The sequence below is a fragment of the Sinocyclocheilus grahami genome, unplaced genomic scaffold (assembly GCF_001515645.1).
Source record: "Sinocyclocheilus grahami isolate Dianchi unplaced genomic scaffold, SAMN03320097.WGS_v1.1 scaffold976.1, whole genome shotgun sequence".
Taxonomy (NCBI): domain Eukaryota; kingdom Metazoa; phylum Chordata; class Actinopteri; order Cypriniformes; family Cyprinidae; genus Sinocyclocheilus; species Sinocyclocheilus grahami.
In genome coordinates, this window is record NW_015506155.1 from 188,866 (window position 1) to 215,739 (window position 26,874).

At 37.3% G+C, this 26,874-nt stretch overlaps 1 protein-coding gene across 1 annotated transcript; it reads right to left on the reverse strand.

Moving 5' to 3' along the window:
* Positions 1-3,618: 3,618 nt before the first annotated feature.
* On the reverse strand, positions 3,619-25,163 carry LOC107565051 (angiopoietin-2-like). Its single transcript, XM_016250236.1, has 9 exons — positions 24,706-25,163; positions 18,970-19,116; positions 17,372-17,493; positions 13,595-13,827; positions 13,233-13,357; positions 10,817-10,918; positions 8,981-9,147; positions 6,350-6,480; positions 3,619-4,276 (listed from the first exon to the last, which is right to left on the reverse strand). The coding sequence occupies exons 1-9, from the start codon at positions 24,985-24,987 to the stop codon at positions 4,116-4,118; spliced, it is 1,470 nt and encodes a 489-aa protein (XP_016105722.1). The 5' UTR covers positions 24,988-25,163; the 3' UTR covers positions 3,619-4,115.
* Positions 25,164-26,874: the final 1,711 nt, after the last annotated feature.

A 26,874-nucleotide genomic window follows, 5' to 3' on the forward strand; every position in this document is an offset into this window, starting at 1 on the left:
AATATCAAAAATAATAAATTATCTAAAGTAAATGTCATAAAATACTTTTTTGAAAACACAGCAGAACTAGGGATGGACTAATATTAAAATGATGTCTGATACGGAGAAGCCTATAATTACTTCCATGTTATGGTCCATAACTGAACTGGAAGAACTGAAAGATAGTCTATACTATTATATTATGTATTATTTTATACTATTTTGTCAAAATAAATTACAAATAAAACACTAAACCTAAAATAAATCTAATTTAAATACTAAACGTGCAGTTAGTTCCCATAACATTGTAATGTACAGTATGAAAAATGGATATTCATTTTGAGATTTGATAAGATTTGTTATTAAATTATTAGTGTTTTGAAAGATTACATTTAAATTAACAAGATACGGTAATTAAAACAAGGGAAAACTGATACTTATAAAGAAAAAAAAATCTCCAATATCAGCTAAAAACCGATATGGCACCGATATTGTGCATAATGATGTATTGGGGAAATTCAGCTTTACTGTCACAATAATAAATTACTTTTTTTAATATATTCAAACAGAAAACAGTTATTTTAAATTGTAAACTGTTTTTACTGTATGTTTTATTAAATAAATGCAGCTTTGGTGAGCATAAGAGACTTCTTTCAAAAACATTTAAAAGCTTATCAGCCCCAAACGTTTGAACTGCAGTTTAATTCATATTTTATCTGTGAACAGATCCCTGATGATGTCTGCTGCACATAAACACATCTAGATTACGTTTTCACATGCATCACCAAATCATCCTGTCGATATGGCAGAATGCACTGTGAACAGATTGTATTGTTTGTTTCCTTTCCCCGAAATGACACTTCAAAGCGAAGTTGAGGAGCCCTTTTTCGAGCTGATCTCAGCCCCCTCTTGCCCTCCATGTAATACGAACACTAGGAGTAGGCATTATTGCTCCACTTGCATCCTCTTGAGAAATACCTCTCCTTTTGGAATGACAAAAGCAGAATGCATATGCCACAGTTGGTACTCTTTTATATGTAAATATGCTGTTAGAAATAATAAGCTCAAGTAAAATTAAATGGAATCAAGGTTGAACAAATGAAGTGGATGATTTACCATGATATAACATTCAGTTCATTAAGTGTTGTTCTGAATAGCTTAACAAATTAACATCAGAATCTAAGAGGCGAGATGAAAAACGACTGAAATAAATGAATACAATATATTCTTCTTCTTTTTGCATATGCAGCATAAGAAGACACCCCCACCACAAAGAAAGACCCTAGACTTTGAAGTGCTAATAGGTTAGATCATTACCCAGCCAACGCTGACAGATGACTAGGTTCGCAGATACATTTGCAACAATATGTTCTTTTTGTTTAGCAGCATTATCGAGCCCATTCTGATGGTCTTCCAGCCTTTTTGACCCTCATTTGTTACTGCACATATCATCAACAGATTTGTGATGCCTTATGAGTAAATATCACACGATTCCCTCATCAATCGCTCTTTTTTCCAGCCCTTCATTCAGCCATCTGTTTGATACAACGGCATAAAAGAGCCGCCTCGTAATAGTTATGACTGACATGCATAGGAAGTTGCAACAAAAACAGCATGATAAGAGAGAAAAGGGAGAGCAGGGTGGAGACAAACTCCCTATCAGTTCTGTAATACAAATACACAGCTTCTATTTGGTTCTAGAAACATGGTGTGCTGTTGCTCGATTGCCCCCTGCTGGCAACAAGCAACATTTTGTCTGCAAACATGATTAGAGTGACAAGAAACATGCTACATGTAAACAAACAAACTGAGAGAGAATGCAAAAAACAGTCTCATTTGAGGTCTCTGCTCTGCTGAGCCATCAGTATCACACCGTCCCCTAGATTCATTATGGCATGTCCCTGACTTCACCTGTCTTCACATCCGGTCCTCTATGTGGAAATGAGGCCAGACAGAGATTTATGTGTAGAAACTATGCACACCCTCCATACTGAGCTTGCTTTCTTCTCCTCTCTCTTGCTCAAGAGGATGATACATTCTTGGAGGTGCTCAAAGGCTCTACTGGTGCGGAACCCCCTGTCAGAGTAGGGCATCGCATTTGCACACTGAACCCTTGGTATTATGATGGAGTCAACAAATAATACAAGCTCCAAGCCAAGGTTCATACCTGCTCTAAACCGGGATGAGCCAGCTGTCCAGATCTCTCTTTAAACCCAAATATAATGGAACCCCCCCAAGCTTAACCCTCATTTCACCAGCAGTAATCTATCACAGCTGCTGCTGGGCCCGTAATAAAGTTGTGCTAGTTGTTATGGTGCATGGGAAATGTCTTCATCTCAACATACCTTGCCGTATATTTCTGGCAAATGGCTGGCAAATCCATGCAGAATCTCATTTGAAAGAGCACAGCAGGTAAGTCTTCTCGCTCTCTGGCCACGGATGAATGGGGTTGTAGACCAGATCATTAAATCATGACAGTAGTAGCATGGCTAAGTGCTGAGTATGAACACAGGTCAGCAGGCCAAGAGAGCCAGCCTCTGAGAAATGTTTCATAGGAACAGCAGGAAGGGCTTTTATTGAATGATTCTTCAAGCGATTGGCATAAAAGCGGGGCTAATATAGACTCTTAACATGCTGCATGGATGGTCAGCCTTCCACAGCAGCTTAAAACCAAACCTGCTGCTTTTGCAATTATGAAAATGGCAGAGTGCAAGCATAAACAACACCACAGTAATTACCTCATAGTGGATTTGAGGCTGTTTCCTGCATCCCGTTCCAGCAGAGCTCTCACCGCTGCTAAATCTCCAGCACCACGGCAAAATAAACCACACTTTACCTGGGTTGTGAATGCGAGTTTGCAGGCTGTATTGAATGCAATAAAAAGTGTACTGCAAAATAATGCCAAGAAACATCTTTCTGTTGAGCTGTTGTCACAGGCTGCAACATATGACTCCTCAAAACCAGATCTTCTTAGTAAATCAAGAACATTCAGTAGTCTGATACCCAAACAAATGACTTTTATGAACAGGTTCTTTTTAGTGAATGAAAAACATGCATGCTGTGAATATAGTATGATTCCCGAATGAATGACTGTTCTTTTGAGTGAATCAAAAACGTATAACATGACTCCCAAATGACTACTCCTAAGAACCTGTTAGTGAATCAAAAGCATAATATTTGACCAGTGTAAACTGACTCCTGAGCGAATGACTCTTCTGAGCAGTTTCTTTTAGCTAATCAAAAACATACACCACTACCAGTGTTGTCTGATTCACAAACAAATGACTCTTATGAGCTGTTTCTTTTTAGTGAATCAGAAAATACAGTATGATTCCCAAATGAATGAGTAGTTTAATGAATAGTTCAAATAGATGACTTACCAGTTTGAATCCTTCATTGAACTGAATCAATCAGACTGTTTCCTGAATCATTATCTGTCTTGCATACTGATCTACAAGTTATTCATAAGTTATTGTTTTCAGTCACTTTATTATCGGGTTTCTTTCTTTTTGATTCCACATTTTTTTATCATTCTTTCATACATTTATCATTTAACATGTACAAGATTGTAATGACTGAATATTCCTATAGGCCTATACTGTACAGAAGACTGGAACAGAATTCTTTATGAAAGACTGATTTGATGTCTGTTGTTTTATTACAAATATATATTTATAATGAAAGGTATGCTTATAAAACATACACCTGTTTCAGTGTCTGTTGTACTTTTATAGGGGTATTCTTAAACCCTTTACAAGCACTAGAATGGGAGAAGAAATCTCAGGAGAGCCAATGTTCCACTGGATGGAGAAGGAGGATAGGTTACTGTTTTGTCAGACAGACACTGGGCTCAAACATCAACTACAAATGTAAGCACTAATCAGCCATTCCAGTTCATTGCATTTTACATTGGAAGAGCTTTGCTATACAGGGAGATAAAACATTTATTGTGCAATTTGTCTGTTTCACCAGACTAAACAAACAAAACGGAGATAGATTGAATGGCTACAATGACATGGGCACAAGCTGTCCAATGCTCAAGTTGTCCATAATTTTCATTGATGTGACCAGGTTGTTTGGATGATTTGGCTGTCAGTAAAGTCAAATGACCCATTTGTGAGAGTCTCTTCCTGCTTTTAGATGTCCACAGGCCGTATCATCATGGTGGTCATGGTCACCATCCAGCTCGGCCCTTTCCAGTAGTACCACTTTATACTGTTATACCGTATCACATTGGAATTTCCAGAATAGTATATCCCATTGAGATTGGATGGACCACAAGCTTCAAACCACCACCCTGCAGGGACAAAAGGCAAGTGATTTCAGTTATGGACTGACCATTTGTGCAACCTAATTATTATTCATCTGCTAAACCATTGCCATATAGACAGTGATATTTTAATATTATTTCTATACTATTATTGCATGTATTAATATTTGGAAAACTAAATATATAAATATAAACATTTCTATTTAGCTTTAATTATATATATATGTGTATATAAAACTATATATATACATATATACTATATATATATATATACTGTACATATAATTTTTTTTTCTCCAGTTTTAGTAATATTTGTTTTTCAATGTCAACTTGTTTTATTTCAGTTAGCTGCCAAGGCAACGTTTCTACATTTTTCATCTAATATTTATATTATTAAAATATTTTAATTCAGCTTTCATTCAGTTAATAGTTTTAGTTTTAGTGAAAGTAGTAGTTCATCCTGAAAACTCCCCCTCAGGTCATCCAAGATATAGATGACTTTGTTTCTTCATCAGAACAAATTTGGAGAAATTTAGCATTACATCACTTGCTCACCATTGGACCCTCTGAGTAAATGGGTGCCGTCAGAATGACTCCAGTCACCATTATTGTGATGTTTTTATCAGCTGAACTCTCATTCTGTCAGCACCCATTCACTGCAGAGAATCCATTGGCGAGCAAATTATGTAATGCAAAATTTATCCTAAAGAAACAAACTGTTCCCTTTCAGTCGGTCACTCTCGACGTCACGTCGGAGGACTGACAAATTGGGATCTCGCTTAGAGGGACCAATCTACTTCGAGTGTAAACTAAACGAGCCAATGCACATTGGCATGCGATTATTGCATCCAGCTGCTGCTGATCACAGCGTGAGTATAAGTAGGCAGCAGATGCAGCGCATATTCAGCTTTTCGCTTCGGAGCCGAGCGATCACATCATTCTGCTCCTGACTACTCTACGGAGAGAAGAAGATTGAACGAGTTCAGCACGCTCTTGGAGAGCTCTTCGTGTTGGCGGACGGCGCTTCAGCGGTGGTGGTTTCCCGTAAGAGTGACCAACTGAAAGGGAACGTCTCGGTTACGTATGTAGCCCTCGTTCCCTGAAGGAGGGAACGGAGACGTCACGTCCCGTCGCCACAGCTCCTGTACCACCGCTGAGCGGCCGGGTCATCGGCTCGGCTCCTCAGCAAAAAGCTGAATATGCGCTGCATCTGCTGCCTACTTATACTCACGCTGTGATCAGCAGCAGCTGGATGCAATAATCGCATGCCAATGTGCATTGGCTCGTTTAGTTTACACTCGAAGTAGATTGGTCCCTCTAAGCGAGATCCCAATTCTATTGAACTATTCCTTTAATAATAAGAACACTGAATATAGGCTTTGTAAATTCAGCCTCTGTCAGAGAGTATCTGCACAGGACTCTGCAGAGGTGCATCACACTGACTTGGCATTGAAATAAAATAGCAGATATGCTTCGTGTTTGAACAAATATTTTTACACAACCTTCTCCTGTTTTGATTTATTCTTAGCAGCACACAAGGGATGGATTTGTGGGTGTTTTGTGAGTTACCTTTACCTGTTGGGGGTAAGGAGGAAGCCTGGTTCCAGCATCTCTGATGTGTGGCTCTGCTTAACTTTAGTAAGTGTGTCTTTTTAAATTTGTTTTTAACAAGGTCCCTGATCACATCAGCCCAACAGAGTCTGTGCGCATTTCAGTGAGCATTGTTTGAGTCTAATGCAGGCTTCAGAAAAAGCACTGCCAACTGTATTAAACCCAACAGCAAACCTACCTGACTAACAATACTGGCCCTTTGTGGGGGAAATAAAATGGTTAAAAAAAAGTATGATATGACCCCTTTGATACCACAGGGAAATAAAAGTTTTGGCCATATTTTGATTGGATCAGTTTCATTGTTTAAGTCAAGTAAATGTGAACTGCTGTTTTAATTAACAGATTACCACTACTTTCTCAGTTGCCATGGAAATACCTGATACTTTAACATTATTTTAGTTTTTCTCTTGGATGATGTTGGAAATGTACTTTCCATTATATGCACTCTGATAATTACGTACACTGATAGAAAGAATGTAAATGCGATACCTCCAGTGGCCATCTGAGCACACTTGCAGCTGCACTGGTCATTGTCCTGATCCTTTGTGCTAAACAGGGTTCCTGAGTGGGTAAGGCTACTGGTTCGTCCAGCTGTACCACTGAAACCACTTGCATGAAGACTGAAGAGAAAAAGAAAAATACTGAATATTTCAATATATGGATGGACACAGAAAATATAATACACAAATGGTGGTTTTAAATTGATTAAATGTTGAAAGTAAAGGCATTTATAATGTTAATCTTTTGAACTTTCTATTCATCAAAGAATCCTGAAAAAATTATGACCATTTCCTCAAAAATATTAAACAGCACAACTGTTTTCAACATAATAAAACATTTTCTTGAGCAGCAAATCAGCATATTAGAATGATTTTTGATGGATCATGTGACACTGAAGGCTGGAGTAAAGGCTGCTGAAAATTCAGCTTTGCTATCACAGGAATAAATTGCAGTTTAAAATATAATGGAAAACTTATTTTAAATTGTAATATTTCCAAATATTACATTTTTTTGCATTTTTCTTTCCACAAAAGTTCTCCCAGACCCCCTAGCACCCACATGGACCCCTGGTTATGTAACCCCCTGAAAATCAATACTTGTACAATAAATATTTGTATATAAATTCCTATCATGCAGTCCTGGTCCTAAATCTATCCCTAAAATGTCTATGGTAGTCTATGGCTAAAGGTGTGCCAGGAAACTTTGCTACTACAACCTTCTCTTTTTTACCACTTCTTATATGTCGAGTTCCAGCGTTAGCTTGCTTAATCAGCTCAGACACAAATCCTGTTTTAGATCAATTAACTTAAATACTATACACAAAGGATCACTTTAACATACACTGTTTTTTATTTTCGTTTTACATAATCTTATGAAAGTGTCTACATCTAATACATCCACTGTTAACAAAGTAATTGGACCGGCTGCGAGCCTGTATAAGATACTAAGTGATTTATCTTTTTCTTATTTCAGAAAGCTCTAAGACTCATTAATGTGCATTCCAAAGATATTCGGCCTCCATTATCCACAATCCATTGTTGGTGATGTCTCATCAGGAAAGACTGCAGACACACTGTGCCAGAGAAAGGACCACACAGCTAGGGACTGCAAGAGATTGTGTTGGCATGAAAACATTTTTGCACCATAGGTTGCTTGGCTGGTTAATCCCAAACGGGCCCAACACCCTTGAGACCATGCCAGGATTCTCAACACGCTAATAAAATGCACACTTACCATATGAGGTAAACTAGAAAACAAACATGGTGGGATTTGGCAACTGTTTGTTCAGCATCTTTTCTACCTGTTTACACACACACAGACACACATTGGCGTTTCCATCTGATACCATTGCTGCAACACTCTCCCATTCTAGAATTGTATTCCAAATCATTTATTTTGAGTTAAATTAAATATTTCTAGTTCTGGTTCATTCACCGTATAAGTATGCCCACAAGCAATGCTGCATGTTTAATTGCATCCCTTAAGAGAGGTGTTTAACTCAGCAGTTTTCTGGCAAAGCCTCATGCTTGAAATTGTTTGCCCTGTTTCTCTTTTGTAGGCAGATCTGCTCCTGGGATCAGCAGACCAGAAGCAATATTGATGCTGTGACAAATGGTGGTTTACCCTAAATATAGCTCATCATTTTGACTTATGGGCACAAGTGCTTCTTATCCCAGAAAAATGACAAAGACAAGCCAAAAAAATAAATTAAATATGTCAATAACGTACTGAAAATGTAATTCACACTGCAAATCTAAATGCAAATCAAGTCTTAGTCAGATTTTGAACACCACAATATGACGATGTTTAAAATAACTCTGGACAATTAGACACTGAACATATTCTACTTAAATGACACACAGTATATAAAAATAAACCGCACTACTCCCACCCACTACATTTCATACAGAATAAAACACGGCTGTGATTAAAAACCTGAAATACTGTAGATTTTATCTTCTGCGATTTTGTTTTTCCAAAGTCACTTGTATCCACATAGGCGTCATTTATGGTGGAGACTGGTTGGATGTGTCCGCCAAGGTCGATTTTATACCCATCACTTTATGAAATAGCTCACGTCTGTGATGCTAATACATAGGAACCATCTTCAAATGCTGAACAGGAGTTTTTAATTTGGGAGAGGGTATTAAAATTAGTCTGGTTCTGGAATTCATAATTTTTAATGTTTTGTTGAGTGATTGTTGCAGTTGCGATCAGTGGAGGAAAGCGCTCTCGACCGCACACTGTTCTGCCTCCTCCCTTTTACTTTCCACTGCTTGTTATCCGTTCCAGTTCAATTACAATACAAAATGCAACCAAATGTTTTCCTGTTGCTGATTTTGGCTTATTCAGATAAAAAGTTATAGGGAACCCTTCATAGTAAAAGAAAAAAACAGTGCCATTAGACCAATCATATCTGATCTCAAATTTATCTGAAATACATAGAAATGGTTGTAAAAAATGATTGGTCCCTCAAATCATTGTGCAATGAGAAGTTTTATGTCTAACTCAATGTGCTAATAAATTGGTTTAAAATATTCTTAAACAATTTTCTTGAAAATAGGAAAATCCTCTGCTACTACTTCAATACATGACTGAAACTATTTAATATTTTGGTACCTGTATTTCTTATCCTCTCCGTCAATGTAGAAATGGTCATATTGAGAATAAGCCTGCTGTCCCTCTGCGTCTTTGAGGTGGACCTGGAGAGTGTAGTCTTTTGAGGTTGTGAGCAGGTGGATGACATCATTTCCTAACCAGTGTTCTCCTGATGGATCTCCAAATCCCTATGTTGTATGTGAAGAAAAGACAAAAAAAGTTGCTTTATCTGCTTGACATACATCTCATTTTAACTATCTTTGACAAACAACCTGAAATCATTCATTTCCAGTGGTGAGTAGTACACTGGAAAAATGTGGCATACGATTTACTTAGAAACTATTTTCACTCAAATTGCTAGTAAATTTCACAAAATGTTGAAGTACACAATGAAATTATATTTTCTTTTAAAATTTAAAAATCATTATTTACAATGTACAGGAGCTGTGTGTATTTCAGATTATTTGGGAATGCATAATTTTCAGATCCAATTATAAAGCTTTGAGTGCGTTGAAATATTCTAACGTTTACGACTAGACTGTATGTGACTGCCAGACGGGATGTGATGATTATAATGAAAACTAAGAGTGTGAGATGCACATTACCAGTAGTTTTGCATTAATATGCTAATCTTTAAACACTATTTCTGTAAAATGAGATGTGGTAGTGCAGTTGGGCATTCAAATGCTTCAATGCACACGTTATCAACAATCTAGAGGGGCTCCCCACTCCCACGCTCCATCTGGGGCCAAATAGTTATCATTCACTTGTAAATAAATTTTTCTTGGAAAACAACAAGGAAAAGAGAAAACAAAACTTGTGCGGCTCTGACGCACTCCCAGAGCAGCCATAGCAATTTGTCTGTTGAAGTGGCCCAGGTGAGATGAATTACCACTGTTTTTGCATTTAAAACTCAATAGTTTCCAAACAAATCAGCTCTCCAGGGAGTTGTTACTTTTACAGGTAGAAAACACTGATTTTTAAGCAAGCATTACTAACAATGTGCTCTCTTTATATTCTGTGACTTGTTTTAAATAATGGACGCAGTGTGTGAATGATGACATCCTACTTAAATTCAAATGTCTTTTCTTATCTTTTCTCTTCGCTAGACTCAAATGACCCTGTGACCATATTAATATATACTTATCCTCCCGGATAGGGAGGGAATGCAGGTGTAACAACATGGGAGACATCGGAATGCAGAGAAGGCCAATCAGAATTCTCTTCCTCATGTCAATGGGGTCACAAACACATCAGTATTCTATGGCTATACACGTCAGACACCACGCATGAGATAGACTTTCTCCATCAGTGCAGGTTAAATATGTGTTTTAAATGTTAGGCGCCTCGGATTAATGGTAGCAGATATTTGCATAAATCAAGAAATCTCAATAAGGGATAGAGAGGCTCACATGTAATTTATACAGTATGTCTTCATTAAAGGAGTGAGCTCAAGCTAAAATCTAAATCAAGAAAAGCTAAGAGCTAAATCAAGAAAAATGATTTTTAAGCAATCTTTAATGATGGCACAAAATCAAATTCCTACAGCTAGGTACTTTACAGTATCCACCTTGTCATATATGATGCATGGCAATATGTTTTTCCAAAACATGACTGATGTTGTGGAAATTTACCAGAAGGTTTTTTTACCCCATCTTTTTCAAGACAAATGAAGACCTGTTTAATGCATGATAAAAACCTAACCTGATCAGAGACAGAGAATTGCATTTAAAGAATTCGAAGCCAAACTGTGGAAAGACAACCACATTCCTCATCATTCCGCACTAACCTACGAATACAGTAAAATTGATTAAATGTGGAAAACGCTCTAATTAGCATTGGACAAGTGGTTCCTACCAGTTTGTAATCATTCCAGCCATGGTTGAAATCGACTGATCCATCATAGCGACGCTGAAAGACAGTCCAGCCTCCCCCTTTAGTTTTCATGTCACAGAATACCTGGTTAGAAACAACCACACAGAAACACATACATGCCATAAATATACATATATACTTTGTAAATGTATACTTTTAACAATAGAACAAATTAAGTAGTGAACTAAATGAAACATTCCTTTTCTTAATATTAATATTAGTGTAATATTAGTGACAAAACTATGGTTTTCAGTGGGTTATTTGATAAAAAAAAATACTGAGAGATCCTTTGCCAGGCTGTATTTTACAAAGGACAGCTGTGGTAATTTTCCATTATTTCATTATTACAGTAATATTTTGGTCAGAATTTGGTAAATATTCTAACACAAGCTGCAGTTAAGAGATTTGACTGGTCAAACTACAGTAATTTCCCAGGATACGCCACAAAGCACATATCAACTCATGATGTTTTAAATAAGGAGTCAATTAGGAGATCTTTCTTACCTCTGTGGGTTGTCTACACTGACAAAATCAACTGATGAATGGTATATTCCTCTTGAATTATTAGCACACATTTTTCCTGTTTAACACTGTAGATTGACACAATATGTATTGTATAAAGCTCTATATAAATAAAGGTGACTTGACGAGACTGGATCACACATTCTGTTCCTGTCCACAGTGAGTTGGTAGGTCTTCAGGCTATATGAGTACTCTGTTGGGTTTGTATTTAGCTTTTGTATTTGGTTAACCACTGTGCAATAAACTTGCCAGTGATTAATTGTACCCATTTTAACCATACTGTACAAACAGTATTTTTGGGACATGAGCACACTGGTCTTGGTGAAGTTTAAACACTTGACTGTACACTCAATGCTTTTTTGCAATTCCACTGATACTTTTACTAACCATTGATTTGGTATTGAACACAAAACAACTTAATAACTTACTGTTTTGAGGCAAAAACAGTGAATTAGTATGAGCTATGAGCAGCAAAATGAAATAATAAAAGGGCAACTCATTGAATTCCATCATCTGAATCCATCAAAACTAATTAAAGCCAATCCCATAAAGGATTTTATTCTCAAATATTAAATATTTCTAGCTTGTGGGTGTCAAGTGAAAACATTCCAATATCCTCTGTATGATTTTTCTTCAATTTTCCCAGCTGTTTTTTGAGAAGAATTAAGCTTAAGGAGCAATAAAAGGATGGCAAAAAGCAATAAGTTCTTCTTGGCAAAAACAAAAAGTGGGATTACATACATTTCCATTCCTTGGCGGGACCAGCTCATTTAGCAACACATGATGCTGGTCTTTAGACCGTCCACTGTGAAACTTTAAACGGCTAATCAGGGTTTAAAGACAAAGCATTAATGACATCTGTAGAACGGTTGCTTTTGGGGAGTATGAATTGATTGCATTCTTATTCTGCACAACATATCCTTCTATTCGCATAACAGATGTGAGATAGTCTTTTTTTCTTCTTCTTCTTCTACTAAAACTTCAGCTTGTTTCTGGCAGCAAAAACCTATTTGAATGTATCAATAAGTGAGCATCACCGGTCAAGATTTTCCAGGAACCATTTGTTATCAATAAACTTCTATCAGCACTAAGCAATATCCCTCATAAATATGTTGTCATTATGAAAGCAAAGTGAGGTAGAAAAAAGAGCAATTTTAACTCTAAATGAAAAGAGCCACCCAGTGTGCTTCTCTGAGGGGTGGCACAGAATGAAAGGGTGGTGATACTACATATACCAGCTCACTCTCACTCACTGCATTAAACCCTGTGTTGGCAGGAAGCTTCCGAATCTTTGCCAAACACCTGGCTCCTATGCCCACAGGAAATGGAGAGGAAGACGAATGAGTGCACAGGAAAATAATGAATAACAAAAACAATTGTAGTCACATTTTTAAAATGTTCATCACCCCAAGAGCCTGCCAGAAATTAGATTTGACTCTGGAAGTCAAAGGCAAAGCACAAACCTTTAGAGGTTTTCTTGTGGTTCAGTAGGGCAAGATTTTGAAATAAATGCGGGTGCATATTCACAGTTAGATGCACCGAGAATTGGCCTGAAGGAAATGTTTCTCTGACTTCTTGATTTGGTTTTCTGATCCACATGACATTTTCATCTTAGCCTTTTTTCTAAGACGTACTGAAATTGCAGTATATTAAAACATTTTGTCCTTCCATATTATAATTTAGTCCTCAGAAACAACACAAAGAATTAAATGTCAGGAGAGCTCAGTTTCTTCAGCAATCAAGATACATGCCAAGATTCAAGCTTTAAAAAATGGTTTTGTTTTGTATGCAATATGTAATCTATATATATATATATATATATATATATATATATTCCATCAAAGTGATACAAAAAAAATGGTTACAATCTACAAACCTTAGTTTTCTGGGTGGAGTTAGGGAGATGAATGTTGTAAATCCCACTTTCTGTAACTCCAGATTTAAATATCTCAGCACAGTCTCTGAACTTCAACATCTCCTTTTCAACTGGAGTGGAAATATCTGGAAATACATAGGATATTATTACGTTTGTGAAAAATAAATAAAAGTACATGTAGGTCCTTTATGGTATTTTGTTTGGTTTAATCAATTTTGATTGACACCGCAATCTTCCTGGAAAATTGCTTGAGAGACCACCACTGGGAATTTAACCAGTTGCCCAGTTCAGAGAGACTCTTTTGTTCCCACTGAGCTGGTCATATGCAACTTAACCTTTGATAACGTGAATCTGGCACTAACCGTTACTGTGAGTGACCATAGCCAGTAGCTGCTGCACTGTGTCAGAGAGTGTAGCCTGCTGTCGTTGGAGCAGTGTGCTGTTACAAGTGGAGCTGGCCAGTTTTCCCTCCAGCAGGCTGACCAGGTGATTATGTCTGTCCAGCAGCTCCAACAGCTGCTGTTTCTCCTGCTGGATGGCCTGAAGCTCTCTGCTGTGCCTGGCCTCCATGGAAATAAAACGCTGTTCTAGATAGCTAAGAAGAAACAGGCTGGTTCATATATGGTCTTGCTATTTGCATATTACAAGCTCAACATTTTTAGAAAACTCTTTATACAACATGGTGGATTTTTCACTGTTTGTATCACTCCACTTGTCTCTTGTTAGTGCGTAGCAGGATGTAGTATGTCCAGATTTTATTTACACTACACACATTCTTACTATATAGAACATACTTAGTTAACATACTCAGTCAGTATGCAATTTCAGATGCACCAGCTGATTAATTTAAACAACTTTATGAGTGAATCACCGTTATTTACTAAATCAATTAATTCAACATTGATTCGTTCAGGAAGCAAAGGTCACTATGAGCTGAAATAGAAATAGAACTGAAACATATAAATAAAGTAACAGAACAATATTGTCTAAAATGCAGGTTTCTCAATATTCACTTTTGTATACAATTATATCACCAAATTAACACTAAACATAACACCGTTATATAGTTGCACCTCAGGTTATTCAGAGTGAAGACACTGAAACATACTGTCACGAATCCGGTCCATGAACTTTCCATTTCATTGACTCTCACACTACACACTGTTGCACATCACCCCGGACTACATTTCCCATCATGCATTACTGATTGCACTCAGCACGAATTGCACACACCTGTTTACACTGATTGCACCCAGCTGTTTCATATCACTCCCTCACTATATAACACTCACTCTTATCCCTTCCCTCTGCCAAGTATTGTTTCAGCATTTATCACTCCCCTAGAGATAGCTACTTTACGGAGCCCTTGTCATTGCCTTAGCCTTAGCCTTAGCCATTTTGCCTTAGCCTTAGCCTTAGCCATTTTGCCTTAGCCTTAGCCCTAGTCATTTTGCCTTAGCCTTAGCCTTAGCCTTCTCGGTTTCTGATCTTCGCCTGGTTCCCTGGATTCGCCCCTTTTGATTCTGTCTGCCGATCGTCAACCTGCTCTAGCCCTAGGACTATTCTCGTGTTTTGCCCACCATATACCTGTCTGACATTATCTGACCCATGCCTGTTTCATGACCACGTCTCTGTCTTCGTTTCTATAAAGCTTGCATATGGATCCGCACGTCTCGTCAGCCCCGTTACACATACAATATCAACATATCTAGTATGTAGATACTTATATGTAAGTTTACATAAATGTAAATACTTATTTGCACAGTATGCGGAACTTTAGAGATGCATAAAGCTGTATGAACCTTTTGAAGACCAGAACTGAAATGGTTGGAACCGTTGCCACAAGTCCCTATGGTTCAAAATATTAAGATTGAATAATTTTACAGATTTTACTGATTTTATCTCATTCAGCAAAATTAACTTTTATTCTAATCATTTTTTTCATTTCATTAATTTGAGCGGAGTTAAATTAATTTGCAATGGCTAATTTTCAATAGCTAAATTCTCTGAACATTCATTTTCATATTCTCATTTATCAGTAAATGATGAAAGACATTTTTAATAGCAAATTTATTTATAAAGGAAGTCCAGGAATTATTATGTTTTACCATTTGGATTACGGGAAGCACATAAATTGTGCCCTTAGACACAATCGTTTTGTCTTACTATATTGAGGGTCATATTAAATCCTAATTTTTAATACTTCACTCTGTGAATAGCTGTTTGTTGGTTCCTGCCGCTCTCAGCACAGACGACACCCTTGAACGAGCCTCTCAGATTCCACATCACACACCTCTGTGAGCCTGAGAGGCTGGTAGACATGTAAACACCTGGATACCGCTGCCATTCACAGATGGTGTTGTTGCCTGGGCTTCTCTATCAATATCAAAATCAACACTCTGACAGGCTGTGTGAGCTGGCACCGTACCAAGCTCCAAATAAAGACAATAAATCCCACAGGCCTGATCTTTATGAGTCCAACTAATGACTTTGCAGCAGTTTTTTATTGAAACGATCCACCCACACATATTGAACAAGCTACTTTCTGCTAGTCGAAAGAAACAATCCCTAAATCTCTCTTTGTTTGCTGTTTCTGTTCTTCCAGCATGCATCTTTTCAAGGAGCTCTGCACTTGTCATGCTGTCTGAAAATATACTAAATTGTTTCGTTTTTTTAAAGATGATTGTTTTTTAGTTATCTAAACATTGCTGTTGTTAAGCTGCAGTGTTATTGTAAAGCACCTTGTCTCAAAAGAATCTTGTTCAATGATATTTAAATCCTGAATAGATTATCTTACTGTCCCATTTTCAGAGAGAAAGTTTAAGTTTCCACAAAAAGCTTGCATATTTTAATTTGGGTTAGCAGAAATATGCATAATTACTGAGCCATACTTCCCCAAAGACCAACAGGGAAAGATGAAAATGCATTTCCTTTATTACTGGCACTTGACAGCCAAGTTACTGTCACAGAGTTCTGTTTTTTTGTCAAAGGTGTTTGCTGCTCTGCAGCATCACTGTTTATTTGAATGCAATTATAAAGTCATAAAAGAGATGTGAAACAGGTGATGCTTGTTTTATAACTTATTTCCAGTATATGAAATAGTAAACACCTGGAATAAACAGGGAAAATGAGAAATATCTCTCTTAAATCATTGATGAGATGATTTTGGTGCTGTTTACACCTGATATTAAAGGGATTGTTCAGCCAAAAATGAAAACTCTGTCATCATTTACTCACCCTCATGTTGTTTCTGTATGTCTTTCTTCTGTAGAACATAAAAGCAAATTTTTGAAGAATGTTGGTAAGCAAACATTTTGTTTCCCATTGACTTCCACTGTATGGACAAAAAATACAATGGAAGTCAATGGGAACTGAATCTTCTTGCTTACAGACATTCTTCCTTTGTGCTATGCACACCAGTTTGGAATGACATGAGGGTACGTAAATGTTGACAGTGTTCTTTGATCATTTACTCACTCTTGTTCATCTACAAAACACAAATGGAGATATTTTTAAAGAAACCTTATAATTATTTGTCCCTCTATTGAAAGTCCATTCTACCAAGATATTGTCTTTTAGTTGCATATAAACATTGATCAAAGCACATACATAGAGCACATCAAATATGGTAAACAGAAGTTCAAATGCGCTTTCTTAACGCACAATAACAAACTTCATTGGTTCTTGCACATTAAGCAAGTAAGTTTTAGTTTCCATTTACCATATTTGATATGCTCCATATTCTGTATGTCCATTGATCAATGTTTAATACTAGAGGTAAATAAAGATGGACATGGGGTACAATTTTATTGTATTTTTTAAAAAGGGCAAAAAATACTATATAAAAAGAAGGCTGTAAATATGTAATTAATATTCATAGGTACTATTGCGTATTGCGTTAATACGCAATAGTACCTTTACATTTCCATCGTTTTGAACAAATATTTATGTATGAATAAATTTAAAGGTATAATATCACAGATCTTTTGCATCTTGCAACGCGTTTGCCTTTTAATCCTGTTTCAAAAACACGCATGTGCAAAAATATGCTTTTGCATTTGTAACAACTGCAACTTTAGAGACAGCGCTCACGTACAGGAGGGTGTGACTTAGATGCTGCACATTTCTAGACGACTCACCTGTTTTTGTCATTGAGGCGGGAGACCTCCTGGGTTTGCTCTAAGAGCTGCTTCTCCAGCCGGTTGGTGCTCAGAGAGTATTCCAGCAGCTGGATCTCCATACGACTGGTTTGGTTCAGCACCTGCAAACAGGCCCACATGACAGACAAGCGGAAAGAGACATTACCTTTAAAATATGACATGGGAGAATGATGGTGCTTTTCTTGTCCAACTACTATGGTTTTCATCTTTGCTTGAATGCAAGTGTGCAGGATTTCATTTTCCCCCCCAAGAAAACGCTGTAGTTAAATGTTGAAGGTAGTACCAGATGTTCCCCTGCAACATTAAGTTTGCCAACTTTATTCAAGAACAATGTTTGAAGTAGCATTTCTGGAAACAAATACAGTATGGTAATGAGTTTTAATCAGGGTTAAAAGAATAGCTCACCCAAAAATGAAAATTCTGTAATTACCTTTATGTTGTTCCAAAATCCAACTTTCTTTCTTCCACAGAACACAAAAAGGAATAATCCTGTGCTGGTCACACTTTTCCATTCAATTACAATGTATTCGGTCTCATGCATTATATTCCAAGTCATATGATAGTTTTGTGTGAGGAACATCAAAATGTGTATGTATTTACTGACAATCTTCCCCTTCAATAAGCTGTAAACCACTGTGACCAAATCTTTTGATTCACTGAAACAATTCGATTCGGGAAAAAAAAAATTGGACAGGTCCTATTCATTGTATCTGCATACAAGACTTCAAAATCTCTCCTTTTTTGCACCACAGAAGAAAGAAAGTTATGGATTTGGAGCAACATGAAGGTTAGAATATAATGACAGATGGTTCATTTCTGGGTGAACTGTTTCTTTAAGTTTGTGAAGCCATAATCAAGTCATCCAAACACTCCAAAAGTCACACATAGATCAGTAGTGATTATCCCATCATGCCTGTTCCTTCAAACAGCTACATGTTTTTTCAAGCAGCTCAAACACAGCAAATATACTGTAAGCCCTAACAAAAGCAGCCCAATATTTTTTCAGGCTGTACTATGATGTTCAATGAACTGCTGACTGTGAAAAAATGAGGGCAAAAACATGGCAGTGTGAAACAATCACTCTTTGAGAGGATAAACACTATAACTGTTTTAGTTGGGTTATTTTCACTGTCTCTCTGATTCTTTTCCAACATTATTCTGCAAGGCCACTTAACCCTGCTTCTGTTGGCCATGAATTCAGAGTGAAAACACACACAAACATACACACTATCCAAAATGGGCAGCAGTAATCACATCAAATGTGATGCACTGAGGCCTAATTTTGTGAACTCACTTATTGCACAAGATTACAAATTCTCAGCCATTGAGCTCAAAGAATTTAATTTAATTGTGAGCCACCAATGCAAATTATTGAGCAATTTGCTTATTATAACAGAAATTTTTTTGAAAAATTATGGCATGAGAAGTGCCCACTTTTCATGGCTGCTTGTCTTCTAAATGTGGTTTAAACAATCAGAGATAAAGCATTTCACAGCAAAGACAAACTGAAGCTGCAGTTAGAACAGGGGTGCTATATGTTTGTCTGGATGCTGTCAGCCTCATTTGATCAGCCTCACCTGTGTCTCCACATCTGTCAGTTTGCGTGAGTTTTCTGCTGATTGGCTTAGAAGATTGGTTCCGATCTCCAGCATGGTGGCTGTCTGAGTGTGAATGACATTCCGCTCCATCTCTGATCGCACGTTCTCCTGAATATAGCTCTCCAGCTGTAAACATGACATAAGACACATCATCAAACATACACCAACATCTCCATCTACTAAGCTTGTTAGCCTCACAAGAGCACAAATCCCGAAAAGCTTTCAGCATAGGCAGCATAAAAGCATGCTAACTCAAAAGCCTTTTATTTTGTTTATGGTGTAATAACATATAACACTGAAACACTGATGAAAGCCCTTGGATAAACTATGTTTTGTTCGCTCAGTTTAATTCCTCATTGACTGTGATATGAGGGGAGGCAAAAATAAATAAATAAAGATCATGACCATTTATGCGAACTATAAAATCGAGGCACCAAGCATCTGAAAGTAATAAACAGATCTAAGATTGATGTGGCCTTTTCAAAAAATGACAAAAGGGAAGAGAAATCCTGTCATATATTCACTGTAATTTCAACGTTTTTCCGAGGACAATTTTTTAACCCGTCCCTAAGTAGGTGAGCTTCGCAGAAAACTAAAGTGGTATTGATTAAACCACCTTTAATCTTGCTGTTCCGCCACTTTCAGTAATGAACATTCAAAGAATTTTAATTGAGTTAAATAACGTCATAAAAACAGAACTGAATTAAAAAGTGGTTAAGTCTATTTGTATTTTCCCATTTCCTGGAAAATTTGATTTATTATTAAAAGAGGCCAAACATGAACACTCCAGGCTCTCTGTGAAGCTTTACTGAAAACAATAGATGGGCCTACTCAAGGACAGTTGAGCAAGAAGAATAATTATTTTATTGTACAAGACTGAACACACATCTTTTCTGTACAATGGCATTTCATAGTGATCACATGCTGTCAAGATCCAGAACTACAAAAGTAGTTTTGGCATTATGACATTTGGTGATGAAACACATGTGAATCAATGATATTTGCTGTTACTGACATCCAACCTGCACTATTGGTGCCATATTTAGTATACAAGTTGGACTAATTGTAAATTAAATATGGACTAATGGACTAATTTTCTGTTACTTTTTAGTAGCTTTAAAGCCATGTTTACTATGAATGATCATTTTATGGAAATCAAAAATGCATTCAGGTTTGGAAAATAATAACCTTTCATTTTGGGTTTGAGCCAATTCTTTAAAGGAATATTTCCCCAAAATGAAAATTTGCTGACAATTTACTCACTCTCAGGTCATCCAAGATGTGGATGAGTTTGTTTCTTCATCCGAACAGATTTGGGGGTGAACTATTCCTTTAAAGGGGTCATATGATAAATTTTTCCTTTCTCTTTGGAGTGTTACAAGCTCTTTGGTGCATAAAGAAGATCTGTAAAGTTGCAAAGACTAAAGTCTCAAATCCAAAGAGATATTCTTTATGAAAGTTAAGAGTCAGCCACGCCTACCTAAAACGGCTCATTCTAACACGCCCCCACATATTTACATCACTATGTGAGAAGATTTGCATAACGCCGCCCAAATGTTCATGCAAAGAAAGAAGGCGTAACTTTTATTCTCGCTGTAGTATTGTTGTTGCCGCCACCATGTCGTGAAGGCACTGTGTGATTCGTTGTGAAAGCGAAACTACTTTGTTTGGCCTTCCAAAAGAGGACGATATCTGCTTCGTAATGCCTGGAGCTGATCCGTGCTGGTTGCTGAGGAAATACTACAACTTTGCGCTGTGGATCGCTGGATCGGCTTTCACCGTGGACAAAGCGAAGTCCAGCCCGGGGTCATCACATGTGGTTACCACAAGCCCTCCGAGCACTCCTTCATCGAATCCGCCGCCTGTGCTCACTCTAGCCCCCGGCCTCTGCTCACTCTAGGCCACCGTAGTTGACGCTGTGTTTTGTTGTGAAAGCAAAACAACTTTGTTTGATCTTCCAAAAATGGACACGACTAGAAATCAGTGGTTAAGTTGTATTTACAACACTGCTCCAGAACATTTAAACCTAAATATTCAGATGTGTGCAGCACATTTTATGAAGGACCGTTTCCTGATCCTGGGAGAGTAGACCACAATGCCGGCTGTTCTGACTTTATATTTAAAGTGTTTTTATATTTTATATATTTAAAGCCAGTTTTTTGGGCAGTGTAGAGTAGGGCTTGTTGTTTGTCATTTCTCCGATCACAAATGCAGACATGGTTTTATGTCTATGCGGCGCGATGCAACGCAACGCGTAAAAAGACATTACAAGTCATTATAATCCATAATTATGTCCCCACTGGATGCAACGAATGCCTAGTTTATAATGGGTTTTCATGTTTTTGAATCATCGCTCCGGCCTGACAGGGCATCGTTATATACAGTATGGTAGGGGCATAACATTTCCGTCACACGCTTGAGGTATTCGGCCAATCACAACGCACTGGATAGCTGGCCAATCACAGCACTCCTCGCTTTTTCAGACCGATGAGCTTTGTAAAAATCGACGCGTTTCAGAAAGGCGGGGCATAGAGGAGAAAAAATTATGTACAGTATATGGAAAATAATGTGTTTTTTTAACCTTAAACAGCATAAACATTTCATTACACCAAATACACAAAATAATGTTCTTTTTAGCAGCATCATATGACCCCTTTAATTCATTTTAATTTAAAAAAGACTCAATAAGCAAGCAGAAGATCTGCCATAGGAGATTATTTTGGATTAGAACGCAGTGTTAAGAACGGATGTTGGAAAGCCAAGAAACTGTTACAACTCCTGCCAGTAACTTTTCCTAAAGCATGTCTTGACTGTCATTTTTCTACTCTAAATTATTTTTTGAAAGCTAAAGTTTAAAAATAGCTTCCCTAACACTTGCAGAAATGTAACCTCATTCTTTTAGGACTTTGACTAAAATCTGTCATGTAAGTGTAATAGGAATTGCAAAAAGAAAGATAAGCTGCAAAGTGAAACTGATGAAGACCTTAAATTTGGAGAGGGTACTTGGTTTTGATCTAAATTTCCCATGCATTTATAAACACCTCCTATTGATCAACCACAGGATGAATGTGATTCAACAGAAGTCAGGCACTGAACAAAAGTAAATTCTTCCAAAATAGCCTCCGACATGTAATTCAGCATGCTCGTCTCCTCGTTGGAATATCATTGAAGAACATCCAGGATTAGCTCATGTTTTCTTCAGGGGGGTTCTTGAAGACCCTGGGGGTCAGATAATCATGTGGGAGTATGGTGTGTGATACAAATACACCATCTCATGGCCCGGAAAGTCTAGTAATGCATATGCAAAGCAGATCGTCTGTGGTGTTGAAAACCCAGTACAATTCACTCAGCAGCGGGTCAGAGGTCAACGCTCTCCAATGCTCAGGAAGCTGCTGCTCCTACCGCGCACTGCACTCAGTGACCGGGGAGGGAGTGAAATAATAATTTATACAACATTTGGCCCGCTGGTGAAAGCGTGCACATAGGCATGTCAAGATGGTCTGTCTGGAAAGGTTTTTATGAGATATAGTAACTACTTTACCTTTTTCCCTCCTATACCTCCTACTGGCATCTTGTGCCAGATGTATGGCCTGTAAAATGAAAAGTGAGTCAACTCATGAGTGTTTTGACCCTTTTTGTAATCCTTTGGCATTTCAGGAACATCACATATGAAACTAAGCCCACTCTGTCTCCATATTTATGGAGCAAACCAATTGAAGGCCTGAATAACGAGACAAACAGAGCAAGCCAAAGCTTGGACATGTAACATATAGGCCATGTGATTTTTTAGCAAATGACAGGAATATATTAGCAGTACTGGGTGTTCTTGCTGTTCAGAGGACCTAAATGACAGAATCTGCAAGTTGCGATGTGACAAGCAATGACCTTCTCTTTGAAACGTATAGCAAATGGCACAGAGATAAACTGACTCAAAACACACAATTGATTTGAATTACTATAGGAAATTACTGTGTCATAATGTTATCAGACTTTAAAAGACCTTCCCTGCAAAAACAGCATTATCTCAAACTTCCAAACAATAATCTACAGGATTTAACTGCTGGTATCTATGTTGGTAAAACAGCAAAACCCTCGTCAAACAGAATGCTTCTGAGATAAGCTTGTACTATGTTAGCCAGAAACACACTGTAACAACATTTATCAGGAACCCTAAAAAAATGGTGACAAGTTAAATGGACTTATCAAAGGAAATATATTACTTGATACGATTTTTTATTCAAGCTTTGGATAAAAGGACCTGCTAAATGCATAAATGTAAATGTAGTATCAACCTGACTTCATTTGATTACACCAGCAAAAGCTATTTTTCAGGGGTGAGATCAGGTAGAAATAGATAGACTTCTTATTTTTACAGAGCACAATCAATGCTGCTGTTTTATGTAGAACATTTGCTCTGAAAATATGACAGATAGAAATGGATCTGACTCTTAATGGAGGCCAAATCCTTTTCTTAAAAAGGTTTCTGATACTGACAAACTGTCCGCCAGCTTAAAAAGATCTACACATCCAGGAAATCTTGCTTAAACATGTTCAAGATTTACCTCTCTCTCTCTTTCCTTCCCAAATTCAATAACCTTATGAGGATAATGTGTAATGCAGATTGGGACACATCTATTAATGCATGTGCATAAATAATGCACATAAACTTCAAGTGCTTTGGCTTCAGAATCCAGAATTCACATTAGAGTGGCGACCCAACAAAATATCAAAATTATTTATTGTACGAAAGTAAACAAAATCTCCGTACAATCAAACACTAAAGTGTATTAATATTTCCAAGAATTCCAAAATGATCCATGATGTAGTCTGAACAGGAAAAATATTTACAATTTGGTTTCTGTTTGGCCTATAATTCACTAGACAAATACATTGTGGTCGACAAAAACCATGTTAGTCTGGGTTGTATTTCCTTTCACAGCTTTGTTCATGGTTTTCAAGGACATCACACAATCTGTCAACCTTCTACCAAGATTAATTTAGTTTGAATTCTTTTTTTTAACATTTAAAATTCTGCACTTCAGTTTCTAGGTCACTAAAACAAGCAGTTTTGGGACGCTGACCGTGTGATCTGCCTTGTCATAGCTAATTTTGTAGCATAATACCTTAAAATTTGATTATATGATCAGCCTTTGATTTCAACAAAAACGACAGTGTTTTCTACTTACTTTTAAAAGTTAATAAGCCTATTTATCTTGCTAACTTATCTTGTTAGTTATCATTTAGCAAAAGGGTTCCCAAACTAAACCGAACAACTTAGATGTAAAATATTTCCTTGAAGGACCACCTAAGAATTAAAATTTGTATTTCAATCATTAAATGACACATCTGCATATGCATGGTTCTCTGATGTCAGTTAATGAACACATGGCATGCGAGTAAACAAAATAATTAATAATTAATCATTTAAATTTTTTTTATATATAGGGCTGCAGCAACATGGCGAAAAATTGAATTATAATTATTTTGTTCTACATTTTATTTGGTCATATATTTGATTCATAATTAATTATCTTTTCATCAACTCTCAAACACCCTGGAGTTCCCTCACAAGCCCCCATTTTGGAAACTCTGATTTAACATTTTTGTATTTAGCTATTTTTCCAGCTGTATTAATTTGAGAACCACTGGTGCAATTAAAGATGAGAGAGAAACACAGACAGAATGAGGTTTCGGTGGATGAAGCTCATTCACTACCTTCTGCAGCCACTGTGTATTGTTCTCTGTGGCACTCTCTAGGGTCTCCAGCTTCTTTTCCTGCCAGGTGGGTTCAGCGTGGGGTGACTCCGGAGCCGAGGGCGAGTCCCGCTGGAGGGAGTTAGTCACCTGGAAGTCCCCCGCAGGCCGGCACTGCTCCACCTCTGGAAGGATAAAAGTATAGCTGCAGGGGCCATGCTGCACCTGGTGCTGTTGTTTTTCCGAGCCAATCGCCACAGCCACTTCTGCTGCCAGGTAACACAGACACAGCAGCCAGCCCATCCCAGGAAAGTGCTGACGGTAGGAAAGTTATAATCCAAGAAAGGATGAAATCGCGTGGGCAATCCTAAAAGCAGGTCGGATGAGAGCGCTTCACTCGGATTTGCACTTGTCTAAACTTTTCTGAAGTTCGGAGTTCAAGTTCTGCTTCTTGGCTTCTTTCTTTTTTCCTGTTTCTTTGCTTGATAAGTAGATCCAGAGAGATCTTATTCTACAACAGCACACTTGTAGTGCTGTTTGCCAAAAAAATGCAGTAGATTTAAAAGCAACACTGTCCAGACGACAGCCTGGAGGGGGGAGATTCCTGTTTCCTATTCCTCGCTTACTTTGCACTCAGCACAGCTCTGAACCAGAAACATCCTCTTTTTTTATTTACACTCTGAATTGTTTTTCAGTTTCCCGCTCTAGGTCTGTACTGTCCTCACTCACTCGTTGCGACTGCCCAGGGTTGGAGGCTTTGAGTTTGGGAACTTCTGAACTAAGTGCCAGAGCTTTTTAAAGACTGACTCTAACATCCCTTCTTTTGACACATAATCACTCACCGCACCCCCCTCTATTCTCCCTCTCTCTCTGTCTCTTACATACTCCCCCCTTCCCTTTCTAACCATTTTGAGATGGAAGCTGCAAAAATGCCCACAGCAACCACCACTAAAAACCCAAACAGAGAACATTCTCTTTTCATTAACCCCCTCCTTCGCTCACGTTCTCTCTTCATTATACCCCCTGCCATGTCTTTCTCAGAGCAATGGCTTATGGGTCCACACCTGCACCGCTACACATGAAAAGCTGGACATGGTGATGTGAGACAATAATGGGGGTTAAACTGGGATTTTTGAAGTTTGGAGGCTATGATCTGATGGTGATTCTGGAGCCTCTTTATGGTGATTTTAAAATTTGGTAAAAATACATTGAGGTCCAAAGGTTCCTGCACCGCTACACATGAAAAGCTGGACATGGTGATGTGAGACAATAATGGGGGTTAAACTGGGATTTTTGAAGTTTGGAGGCTATGATCTGATGGTGATTCTGGAGCCTCTTTATGGTGATTTTAAAATTTGGTAAAAATACATTGAGGTCCAAAGGTCTGAAATCAAAATCTGAGAAATCTGGGATTATGAAAATCTGGGATTATATATATAGATTATATATATCAATTCAATACAATACAATTCCAAATTGTATTTTTTTTAAGTAATTTTAAAGTTATGAATTTATATTTATTTAAAATAGGAAATAAAATTATAATTTGGTTTTAATTCTTTTTTATTTAAAAAATGTATTTAAAATACTGCACTTTAGTTTGCACTAGGTCACTAAAATCAGAAATTCAACTTTTCACTCAAATTGTTATGTTGAATAAATATAATTTATAATAAATTTAAATTAAAATTAAAATCTACACTATTAAATATAATTCAAGTTATATAATGTTAATATGACAGTCTAATTGAACAACAACAAAAATCTGATTCTTACCTTAAAATGTACTAATAACCAATAAATAAATAATGCAGAGCTACAAAAAGCACTCTGGTGTAAATTACAATAAAATGACATACAGTATGTTAAATCATTTACAATTCTTTACCATATATGGGAAGGCAAGGCAACACATAGTTGACCATTTCACTTTTACTTTTTCCCCCCAATTAATGTTGCATTTTTTGCAGTGTTGTGATCTCAGACTGGGTCTGTCACTCATTAGAGAAAGGTTAATATTTAATGTAATGAAGCTTGCTAAATAAACCTGGAATATGCGCAGTGGTTCAAACTACATCTGCACTACATATGAAATAGAATTGATTGACAAAGAGTCGGCAAGTTATTTGAAACTAACCTAGTGGAATAGCATTCCGGAAGGCTCTGACCCAATTTAACCCCTGGCCATTA